General features: G+C 37.4%; 1 protein-coding gene across 1 annotated transcript in view; it reads right to left on the bottom strand.

The window, feature by feature from the left end:
• Positions 1–13,176, bottom strand: part of LOC141337967 (uncharacterized) — a 117,558-nt gene that overhangs the window by 21,185 nt on the left and 83,197 nt on the right. The window contains 3 exon segments of the mRNA XM_073843540.1: positions 11,176–11,346; positions 11,554–11,727; positions 11,927–12,097. Of these exon segments, the coding sequence (XP_073699641.1) occupies positions 11,176–11,346; positions 11,554–11,727; positions 11,927–12,097 (516 nt within the window).

Here is a 13,176-nt window from a genome sequence, read left to right as displayed (position 1 = left end):
AAATTGATGCTTTCTGACTACAGACAACAGAACAATGGTTGTATTCCCTTTTGCAAATAAATAAACAGGACAACTTCAACACCCATAATGCACTGAGCACATTTCAATCCAAAGCAACCCCCAGTCTGCTATGGATTTGATTGACTAGTCACACACCACCCTGTTTAGGAGGAAATACGTTTCAGTCATTATGGTGTGATAATATTGTTTATGGGTCCAAGAATTCAAATAGGAAACATTTAGCTAGATTATTTTTGGTTTCCAGTGAAGGATCCAGCACATTGCAAGCAGTGGACAAAGGCTGCAAAGAATAGTAAATATATATAGAAAATCACAATGGAAAAATTGGAAAAGAATTAGTCACATTTCAGGCTGGAAGACAATCAACACTCTTAAAAATAAAGGTTCTTCAAGAGATGCCATAGAAGAACCATATTTGGTTCCACAAAGAACCATTCAGTCAAAGGTTCTTTAAAGAACAATTTGTGTACCTTTTTATAATCTGAAGATCCGTATTTGCAACAAAGTACCTTTTCTGAAACAGAAAGGCTCTTCAGATGTAAAAGGTTCTTTATGGGACCATTTAGACAAAAAGGTTCTATTATGGAGTTAAGTGTGCTTGAGCCAAAATGAATCTAAACAAAGCTATTTTTCAGCAGTTTCACCCAATCCCTTAAATGCTACAGAAAACAAAGATGATGCTATTATCCATTCTTGCCATAATGCTGTTTAAAGAGTACACCGAGTATGTACAAAAAAACCTTCAAATTTTTACAGAAGCCCTAGAGATAAACAGGAAATTCTAATGTCCAGGTAATATGGAGATAGAGTAAACACTGTTCATTTACATACTGTATACTGTACTATCAACACTGTAACGATACAAAACAGTTGTTAATAATAATAAAAAAATAATAAAATCATCAATAAACTTCCACTTTAAACAATTACTTGCTAGATACAAATAAATAAAAACATTTGAGTGTATGGCCAGTAGAGGAAACCTAGAGGCTGTTATTAGCAATTGTCTGAAAATAAACCTAAATCTCTCTGCTGTACAGTTTAATGATACTAACTGTAGTTTTTCCAGCTGGCATTGTGGGTTTATCAGTAGATCACCAAGGTCCTTTCCTCCAGAGTCTCCTAGTTCGTTCCAACTGAGGTTCAGCTCTCTCAGGTGTGATGGGCTTGATTTCAGAGCTGAAGTCAGGATGAGGCACTGTTTTTCTGTAATACTGCATCCACAAAGACTGAAGACACATAGAAAATAGTCAGTGACTGAGATCTACGATGATCATCTTACTAAAGAGCTAGTGGTCTTTTAGTTTCCAAAAGTCTATTTTGAAACCCAGTTACAGTATTTCTGTATGCTGGAAGATATAGTTTCTTCTCTTTCATTTTTTAACTATTTATTTGATGACTCCCCTCTTTATATTCTGTTGTAAAAGCAGATTTATGCATATACATTGAATCGAATGCTTGAGGAAAAACACTCTAACTTAAGCCCTATTGGCTTTAAAACCAATAAACAAACTTCAAATCAAACAGTAACTGTTCAGTATAATGTTACTAACTCTAGTTTTTCCAGCTTGCATTGGGGGTTCATCAAAAGATCACTGAGGTTTTTCGCTCCAGAGTCTCCTAGTTTATTCACACTCAGGTCCAGTTTTCTTAGGTGTGGTGAGTTTGATTTCAGAGCTGAAGTCACAGCAGAACAACCTTCATCTGTCATATAACAGTAGCTTAACCTGCAATGGCAAAGAGGACAGAAAATAAAGCCAAAAAAAAATTAAAATTACATCTTTATGAGCAAATAAAACAAAGGAACAGAGACCATCATCTTTATGTCACCACATCACAAAATACAAAAAAAGTGTAAAATATACACAATTATAATTATATATATAGAGTAGTCAGATTTACTGTCCTCTTAAAAAAAATAACTCAGCATACAACCATTATTGTCAAAATAGTGATAACAGCAGTATGTTACAGAACCATACAAAGTTGTGTATCTTTTATTAGAGCAGTTAAAATTTGGTGCTTTAAAGCCCCACTAAGTAACTTTTTTTACCTAAAAATAATGTTTCCGAGCTCATGTTAGTGGTTCATCAACTCATAACAGGGTGAAACGGCACTTTCGTATTCGCTTTGCGACCCTCTATCAGCCATAACAGCACTATGTAAGTTTGGGTCGTCGGGTCGCGGTTTTGTAGTTCAAATGATACTACAAATGCGACTTGCTTCACGGCAGGCTTCACAAAAGGTTTTCATACTTTTATAAAGTAGGGATGCTCATATTGTCCGTTTAACCGCTAACCGACCGTAAGAATTTTAACCGATTATTACTATCAGTTAAACGGTTTAAAAGGTTTTTTATATATAGTTTTTTTCCGTTTGCTGCATGGTGAAAGAAAAAAATAATGCTATACGTAAGTTATCTGTTTACACACATGCAGTGTGGCTGTACAGACATATTTTGCTGAGCAAACACCTACTTCACCTTCACTTAGTTAACTGATGTATTACATGCAACGCAATGGCAAGTGGCAATATTGGGTTATCAGAGAGTAAATCCGTGAGTAAATGTATTCAAATTCTGAATGGATTATAGTCTAGAAAGTGCTCAATAGGCGTTCCCGTTACAATCACTGGAAAGCTGTCACTCATTTACTGTACTTCGTCGCAATCCCAAAAAGTTAATAAAAAGTAATAAAATAACCTTTACACTGCACAATTAATCTCTTATTTACATAATACCTACACTTTCTTTGTTTTAATGAGAGAGTTTGCGAACGTGTAGAAATCAGCAAAACTGAAACCGGCACTTTGAGTGGTGAGTGGATTGTAATTTAGCCGCCTCCGATTGGCCACAGCGATCATCAAATGTCTGTGATTGGCTATTGCTGAACGCTGTAAAAACACGCGTCTCCACACCATATGACCAATGGATGAGAACTCGCAAATTGAAAGGATTTTTGTGATGTTTTTGTCGCGGATCTAAGAGTTAACAGGCAGCGTTCCAGTCAATCTGTACAGCATGTCGACATGTTAAAAACTAGATACATTGAGGTATAGGCTGGTCCGCTATATATTTTTATGTCTGACGGGAAGAACAAGACTGGTACCGTTCTTCAATGCACATAGAAGGATTCGGTGTGTTTTAGTTTTAGTCAGCTTAATTAGGTAGTTATTAAATTTATATATATTTAGTGTAGGCCTATTTATTTTATTCTTTTTTATATATTTTATACTGATTTTCTCTGTTCTCAGAAGCGCTGCTGATGCGTGATAATTTGAGTATATGTGAATACAGTTTTTGTTGTTGCTCCGTTGCTCTGTATGCTGCTGTTTGCACGTTGAAATAAAACATTTGCTTGTATTTTTTATGTATCATCACAGATACTAGTGCGTTCTATTTTTAAACTAATTTATTATTCAAAATTTGATCAGTTAACGGTTAATGTTCGAATAACGAGAAGCGGTTGTCGGTCAGGAAAATTAACCGAAATGAGCATCCCTATTATAAAGTCATACAACATACTCTACCTTGTCACTGGACAACGTTATTTCCAAAGCAGGTCCTGGATAGCCTTTCAAACAAATAACGTGCATGTGACATGACGGTAGGCTAAATTATTTACGACAGCGGTAATGGACAATTCCGCTTCTAACCTGTAGAGGGAGCATTGAGGGAAAAGTTACTTAGAGTTGCTTTAAGTACAATTCTGTCATTCTGACCACTGGATGTTCAACATGGCACCTTATGGCAAAGAACTCTGAGAATTTGAGAATTTGAATTCTTGCTCTCCACAAAGATGGACAAAGCTATTAGAGGTTCAGTAACACCCTGAAACTGAGTTACACTACAGTGGTACAGTAAGGGCCATACAGAGGTTTTCTAAGATGGGTTCCGTTCGGAACAGGCCTTGCAAGGGTTGATCAGCGAAGTTGAGTACTCTTTTTGTGTGTCAGGTGCAGAACCAGGCTTCAGAAAACATGAGTGCTGCCAGCATTGCTTTAAAGGTTGTAAAAGTAGAATGTCAGCTTCTCAGTGATCAGACCATACGCCACATGCTGCAACAAGTCGGTTTGCATGGGCATCATTCCAGAAGGAAGCCTCTTCTGAAGCTGGCTCACAAGAAAGCCTGCAAACAGTTTGCTGAAGACAACCTGTCCAAGAGCATGAATTACTGGAATCATGTCCGGTTGTTTGATGAGAATAAGATAAACTTGTTTGGCTCAGATGGTGTCCAGCATGTGTGGTGCTGAACATGGTGCTAAAACCATGGAGTTTCGTAACAATAAGGTCATGGCTCGTATGAAGGCGCACAAAGGCAAAGATCACAGATAGAGTCTTTAACGGCTAAAAGTAACTATTGTTAGTAATTGTTTAATAACTTTTGAACCGCTAATCCAATTTGAATGCTTGAATGCTAAAAACTCTCATAATGCACAGAGTCTACTCTTTTCAGTGATATCGCATTTGTCTCATTTGGATATTCAGAGGCTCTGTAGTGAACGTGATTACGTCATCACTTTTCCTCTGCACTGATTCGTCAGATGAAACCAATACATGAGACAAACAGGAACGATTTTTGATGCTTAGTACCACCTCTGTGCCCAGATTGGTTCAAGCTGTCATCTATTCAACCAATAAACATAGGTTTTGGTCTTTTGAACCACCGGTTAGCATGTTTCATTGGAAATCTGAACAAACACAGTAAAAGTAAAGTGTGTCTTGCGTGCATGAAAACAAATGCAAAATAACACATTTGCATGACAACATTCTTTGAAAAAGCACAGAAATACTCACGACAGAGCCCTTTGACATAACACAAACCAAAAACAAGGTTGAAACAACAGTACTGGATAAAGCACTGGAATTTATGTTTTCGAGTCACTAGGCGATGTCCCGGTAAAATAAATTCCGACGCAGACTACAGCCAGCAGATCGAACTATTTGGTTGTTATATTATGTAACTAATTCTTATATAGTTTGTAAAGATTATTTCCACAATTTTTTTCTGTTGCACTCGGTATATTTCTCTCTCATTTTGTGTGTAGTTTGTAAATAATTTGGACTGTTTATATTTTTGTTACACAACACAGTTTGTGCAATTGTTTTCACCACTTCCTACATGTTTTTTTATTGTTCATACTCAGATTAAGAATATATTTATCTGAAAAAAAAAAAACTTTTTACTGTGTTTTGCTATTATATAACACTGTTTCTGCTATGACTTTACTCCTGAAATGTTTTTAGACAAGTCTATATTGTCAATAAACTAAATAGGCCTGTTTTTCACTGAACAGTGCCTATAATAATACTGTAATAAATGGCTATAACTTGCTTGGGGAAAAAAATTATTTGGAAGTGTAAAACACCTAAATACAAATTTGTAAAGAAAAAAATCCAAACTTCGGGAGTTTTTGTTTAAGTACACAGTAAAAAACACCCAATTGTTGCTAGCGTTTTTCCTAAAATTCTGGAAATTCACTTATTTTTAGAGAAAACAAAAGGAAAATTGTCATTTTAAATTAGCTAGACTAAGTTCAAGCTCTTATGTTTATAATGATATATAATAATTGATGCTGACTGCTAGAATATGTCTAAAAAAAGAGAGAGAAATGTACAGGTGCCTCAGGTGCCCCCAAAATGTTCTAGGTCCTTAAAATCCCCATGAAATCAAAATTAAAGTTTTTTGGCTTTTAGTATGAATATATTAGCCTTAAGGATATCTATAAGCCAGTGTGCTTCATAGTGTTAATTTCATCACCTATTTTTAATTTAGTCTTAGTCTAAGTCTTGTGCCAAATGTCCTTGTTAGTTTCAGTCATATTTAGTCATTCACATATCTTTTTTTGTTAGTCAAGTGTTAGTCGACTAAAAGTCTCGTCATTTTAGTCTAGTTTTAGTCAAAAGAAAACTCAAGGTATCTTAGTCAAGTTTTAGTCGACTAAAAGTCTTTTAATTTTAGTCTAGTTTTAGTCAAAAAAGAACTCAATATATTTTAGTCTAGGTTTAGTCAAAAAATTGTAGTCTTTTTTTAAAATAACACATTATTACTGAGATTATTACTGATACACATTTCAGTAAAAAAAAGTGTTTCACATATCTCAAACATTGGTTAAATGTAATAATTACCTGACAAAATACACTTGTTGAATGATTTTTGTTGAATGCAAATGTTAAACGTGTCTGGTTTTCAATTTCTGATTTAGGAGACACATTCACAAATGATTAACTCTTTCAGTGGTGAGTTTAAAATATTCTAGCGGACCCCTGAGAGTGAGTTTTTTTTTTAAGCGACCGTTATTTTAGAACGTTCCTCCTTATTGTTTCCATGGCGACGCATCAAGCTTGTCACGTGACACAACACAGACACAATAACACTGTATGACAGATAGATCGCTTTTATTTTGTTTTTCCTTTTTTATCCAGAATACTCACACACTTGCTTACCATACCATGAACTATCTAATATTCCGATTCACAAATATGTGTGAATTAGTATGTTTCGTCGTTTAAAACCCTATATAAATGATCTGGATCGTAATCTGTAATGTGAGATGGGCGCGGCCATGTTTGTTCGTGCTGCTGTTCAGACTCAGAGAGTCCTGTCAGCCATATTTACAGCACATATACATTCATCCGTTTCTCCCGAAATACATGCAAGTAAGTGGCTGGTGAACTAGAAGAGGAATAGAGTGAACTTTTTAGTTACTAAGCCTATGTGTATGTGATATGAATAAAACACATCGGCAAATTATATTTGAATAGATTGTTATTTGCTGCTTCCATAGACCTATGTGTGTATTTTACAAACTCTAAATGTCTCCTTTTACTAGTACTTATGTGTATTTAAATGTCTGAAACCTAAAATAAGCGTTATGTGGTTAAAAACACTGCATAGTTGTGATTATATGACAAGAGCAGAGCTCGTCCGTCTCTGGCTCAGCGCCAGCCAGCGCCTCAAAGCGCAGTTTGAATATTTTAAAGCCGTAACAGCTGATGAAAAAGCAGAGACGATTGTAGACGAAAATGAAGAGAGATTTTATCTTAGTTTTTATTTTATGCAAAACATTTTCGTCTGGTCTTTTTTCGTCAACAATAATGCATGTTAATTTAGTCTTAGTCAGCGTTTTTGGACAGTGGTGCAGTCTTGTCATCGTCTTGTCTTAGTCATGAAAAAAAAGGTCGTTGACGAACATATTTCGTCTCGTCTCGTCTGACGAAATTAACACTAGTGCTTCAAAACAACAACAAAATTCGCATTTACAAGATATGGCCAGTCTCGTCACTTCCGCCAATATGAATCATCGATTTTGATGATATCACCGTGCACTTCAGCTTCTCATCAAATGTTCTGTCCAATCAAATGCTCTCTAGAGTCCATAGCATCCCACCCCCTACACTATAAATAGACGCTGAATCTGCGGCTGAGATTGTTCCCTTGTTCACAGTGTTAGAGGTTTGTGTATGATGAATGGCATTTAGTGTGCAATGTAGGCGATAGAGAATGATTCAGACAGTGTAAATGTGCTTTCCCATGGGTGTAAATGAGGTCTGGTTTCACGTTGTCAAGCGGACCACGGCAGCACGCACAATCTACTCCGGACTTGGCTCCGGTCCAGAGATGCGATAGCACGGATCAGATCTTATGCGTGGGTCGGCATGTATTTAACTACACAACCTCAGCATGATTATGATCACTATTTTGTTTTAGCAAGCATTTCATATTGAATCTATGGGGTAATTTATTAGACTGTTCCTGTCATAAGCTTACAAATGCGGCCTTACCGAGATCAACGACTCTGGCCAGAGCAGATATAAATGGAATGCTATTGGTTATTCAAAAGAAGTAGAATACCATAGGATAACGCTGCGTGTTTCAAGGCACTTCAGTGGACCTTTACGGGTTAATATAATCCAAAGGTAATTCCAACACAGATGAATCCAACAAGAGGGCAAACACAGGACTAAATACAACTTTTAAAGGGTAGATAATGGGACAGACAGGTGATGGTAATAAACTATTGATCAAATGAGGACAGGAAACAGGAACAAACATTTATGGGCACATGAATCCAACACAAACAGTCCAATGGGGGTGTGACAGTTTGCACCCCTCCTGGAAGGTACAACTTCGTGCCATAGAAAAAGAATGGACAGACTTAGGGGGCGGACAAAAAGGAGTGGATGTGGAATGGAAACAGGAAGTCTCTATAGAAGGAGGCTTTGGCGGAGGACAAATACCAAGGAAGACGAGCAACAGAGTCCAAGGAGAAGACAGGGCGGATCAGACGGAGGTAGGAGCCAGGGAGGAAACAGAAAGCACCCAGAGCAGGAGAAGCCAGATGAGACCCAGGCCGCGGCCATGATGATGGCCCACTGTGGAGCCAACGGAGGGAGGAGCCATGGTGGTGGAAGGGCTGATGACTCTAGGGGGTCGACCAACGGAGGCAAAGCAAGTGGAGCCCGAGGCGGAGAAGGAGAACCAATGATCCTGGGTGACACTGAGGATCTAGAGGACCAAGGCGGAGCCCAAGGCTCAGGTGACTGAGGCAGAGGTAGAAATCCGGTGCGACAGAGGACTGAGACATAGCTGGTGGGAGGGAGGATCCCAACAGAGCCAGTGGGATGTAGTGACAAGGCCTAGTCTTAGAAGAGGGATCCTCCAGCCGATGGAGACTGGCTGAAACACCAGTCTCTATCGGAGGTTCAGTGGGCGGGGCCTTCCTCTTTCATTCTAAAGCCCCACTGTGAGTTCCTCCATGGTGTGCGATGTTCCTGGCTCTCGCACCTAGTCGGACGTGACGGCCTCTGTCTCCAGGGTAAACCTCAGCTCTGTTGCTCGACTTGGCGAACAGACGATCGGCAAGACTCCAGCACCCACTCAATCAAGGCAACTAGGCTTTCTTGAGGGCCGTCCCCAAACAGCTGCGCTCACAAGAAACAAAATCAGTGGTGTGGGCCTCGAGAGAGCATTCCCACTGCTGCAGTAGGAGGACAAGGACGACGGGATAGTCCATAAAGGGGGAAAAGATAAAGACACTGAATGAGAAAAAAAAGAAAACACAGGGTAAACGCCACAACTGTTTGTAGGTCCGTCTTCTGTTATGGTTCGTATGCAGAATTAAGGCGCACAAAGACAGATAGACTCTTTAATATAATCCAAAGGTAATTCCAACACAGATGAATCTAACAAGAGGGCAAACACATAACCTTGACCCTTTCACTGGCGAGTTTAAAATATTCTAGCGGACCCCCGAGAGTGAGTTTTTTTAAACGACCATTATTTTAGAACGTTCGCCCTTATTGTTTCCATGGCGATGCATCAAGCTTGTCATGTGACACCACACAGACACAATAACACTGCATGACATTTAGATCACTTTTATTTAGTTTTTCCTTTTTTATTCAGAATACTCAGACTTGTTTACCATGTCATGAACTATCTGTTATTCCGATTCACAAATATGTGTGAATTAGTATATTTCGTCGTTTAAAACCCTATATAAATGATCTGGATTGTGTTCTATAATGTGAGATGGACGCCGCCATGTTTGTTCGCGCTGCGGTTCAGAGAGTCCTGCCAGCCGGATTTACAGCATGTAAATTCATTCTCCCGAAACACATGCAAGTAAGTGGCTGGTGAACTAGAAGAGGAATAGAGTGAACTTTTTAGTTACTTAGCCTATGTGTATGTAATATAAATAAAACACATCGGCAAATTATATTTGAATAGATTGTTATTTGCTGCTTCCATAGACATATGTGTGTATTTTACAAACTCTAAATTTCTCCTTTTACTAGTACTTGTGTGTATTTAAATATCTGAAATCTAAAATAAGCGTTATATGGTTGAAAAACACTGCATAGTTATGATTATATGACAAGCGCAGAGCTCGTCCATCTCTGGCTCAGCGCCAGCCAGCGCGCCAAAGCGCAGTTTGAATTTTACAGTTGCGTGACGTCACCGAACGTTCTAAATCCCATATGTGGGACCGTACTTCCAGGGGCACAGTAATTAGAATCCCATATCTGGGACCGTACCGCTCAAAGGGTTAAGACCAGATGACCAAACACAGAACTGAATACAACTGAACAGAACTTAATACAACATTTACCCTGAATTTTCTTTTTTTCTCATTCAGGTAGCTAATGAGACAGACAGGTGATGGTGATTAAATAATGATCAAACGAGGACAGGAAACGGGAACAACCATATATGGGCACATGAGGGAGAAACCAACACAAACAGTCCAATGGGGGTTTGACAGAAACGCCAATGCATTTGTAAAATATAGCATTTTATGACAAAAATGAAAAATGGCCGAAACTTAAAATGGCTGACATACAGTAGGAAAATTGGGTATGGATAAACTCAGCATGCTTCTTCGAACCTAAAGAGACCAGATTTATGATTTTATAATTTATGACCTTTGGTCAAACCATTAAGAAGTTATAAGCAAAAAGCCATTTTTTATATTTCCTGACTACTAGGTGGTTCCAAAACTGTGCAGGTAGCCTCAGGTTCATGCTTGTTATAACACGCATCAAGTTTAGTGTCAATATGTTAAAGTGTTGTGGAGATATAGGCTTACATCCATTTCTGTGTGCTCTTTCTAAAAATTTGTCTGTGCATTATTCCAGAATGGTTTGACTAATCAAATAAAAGCAGAAATTGAATAAACATGAAAAACAGCCATGTAACGTATCAGAGCGTTAATCAGACAATTAATCAACCAACCCCTTCACAGCTTTGAACTTCATGCATAATTAAAAAAAATAAATAAGTAAAGTGAACTTGACAATTCATTTAACATATATATTTTAAATTATGAATTAAGTTTATTTACTTAAAATAAATTTGAGGAAATCCATTGCCTTAAAATAGTCAATGGTGGATGAAGTATTTGAAAGCCACACAAGTGGCATTTAGACGTGTTTACACAGTTTGAAGTAGCTCAGAGGGGACATGGATGCATTTAACCTGCAGTTATTAATGTATAAATAATGCTTTGTTGTAAACATAAAACACTGAATAATGTCATTTCAAATGATTTGAAACATGAAAAAAAATAGAAGTGTGAAATTAAAACTGCCAAGTGGCAATCAAGCAATTCAAAAATTCTAAAAGTAATGTAACTTAAACTAAAAATACTCACATCAGTGTGTTGAGTTGACAGTGTTTATCACGCAGTAGAGCAGCGATCTGATTCACTCGTGTGTCTCCTAGTTCACTTTTACTCAGATTCAGCTCTCTCAGGAGTAATGGGTTTTTACCTACAATTCCAGTCACATATTGACAGGCTTCATCTGCAGAAGGACCCAAAAACCTGTAGAAGACAAGATGAAGAAGGATTAAATTCATGTAAACTTGGTGTAATAAGTATAGAGGTTATCTTGAAGTTTAACTTTGATGCAACATAGATAAATAAATAAATAAAACTAAATTGTGCAGCTTATTTTATTAATGCAAAAATATTTTATTTTAATAAACCACCTGTATGTCATTTATTTTGTATTATTTTATCACATCTCACCTCAGTGTCTTCAGTTGACAGTTTGGATCCTGTAGTAAATCACTGAGCTCCTTCACTCCTGATAATCCAGGATCATTTCCTGTGAGATCCAGCTCTATCAGGTGCGAAGGGTTTGATCTCAGAGCTAAAGCCAGAGCTTTATAACATTCTTCAGTGATACTGCAATCTGAAAGCCTACAAAGAGAGGAACAATTACAATGTACAATTAATAACTGTGCAAAAATAGTTTTTTAAAATTAAATTTGCATTATGTTTTCTTACCTGATCAGTACAAAAACATTTGATCAAATTGACTTATTTAGTCTATCCAGTAATTAAGTTTGATCTAAAGAGAATGCTAGAAAAATATCAAACAATGGTTCATTGTACTCACCTAAGTTTCTCCAGTTTGCAGTTTGTATCATTTATTCCTATCATTAGTTTCTTAACTCCTGAATCCTGTAGATTATTGTTGCTCATGTCAAGCTCTTTCAGACTGGGGTTTGATCTCAGGACTGTGGCAAGAGCTGAACAGCTTTCCTCTGTTAGACCACAATCACACAGCCTAAAATAATAAATAGGAGAAAGAATTACAAAAACATGTACTTGATGAGTATGCAGTGATTACTGATGATTACCGTTTTGGTCACCTGGTTTCCTTACAATATATGCAGTTGTGGACAGTAACAAAGCATTTTTACTTTGTTACTGTACTTAAGTAAAAATTTTCAGAATATCTGTACTTTACTGGAGTAGTCTTATTTTGAGTAACTTTTACTTCACTACATTCCAACGCATAAGATCACTACATTTCATAAAAATATTGCTACTTCAAATGCAAAAGGGGTGTCCTATTTATAAACAAACTGATTCTTTTCAATGACCCCAATAAATCAGTTTGCAAATCGCACCAAATGATTCATTTAAGAGTTGGACTGATCCGATTGCAGCTGCTTTGAGTCAACAAATCACTGATTCAAATGATCCATTCAGAGTGAGTGTCCAGTGAACAGTATTCATAAGTCTAATAATCCCCTGAGTACATGTGGAATTTTAGGATTACTTATTGTAAATGAAAATCATATTTAGGTCACAACTGTCAGTTGTTATTAATATTATTAAACTTTATTTGCTCTGTTTTATTTTGTGAAACTTTACAACGAATATGGAATAACAATTTTATAAGAGCAATAAGTCCTGTGAAGCTGTGGTTTACAGTGAATTTTATAACATATAAGGGGGTTTTAGGAATTCCGCTAACAATGCCCCTTAGTTCTTATAAATTCACTGTAAACCATGGCTTCTTGGGGTTTATTGCTTTATTGTACCAAAGGGGCGTTTCCCACAGGTGGGGTAAAATGCTTTATCAAGGGCAGGGTCAATGCAGCTAGCTATCAGGAGATTTTGGAGCACTTCACGCTTCCATCTGCTGAAAAGCTTTATGGAGATGAAGATTTCATTTTTCAGCACGACCTGGCACCTGCTCACAGTGCCAAAACCACTGGTAAATGGTTTACTGACCATGGTATTACTGTGCTCAATTGGCCTGCCAACTCTCCTGACCTGAACCCCATAGAGAATCTGTGGGATATTGTGAAGAGAAAGTTGAGAGACGCAAGACCCAACACTCTGGATGAGCTTAAG

The sequence above is a fragment of the Garra rufa genome, chromosome 7 (assembly GCF_049309525.1).
Source record: "Garra rufa chromosome 7, GarRuf1.0, whole genome shotgun sequence".
In the NCBI taxonomy this organism is placed as follows: Eukaryota; Metazoa; Chordata; class Actinopteri; order Cypriniformes; family Cyprinidae; genus Garra; species Garra rufa.
Note: the sequence above shows the minus strand (reverse complement) of the source record. Positions and strands in the feature narration are given on the sequence as shown.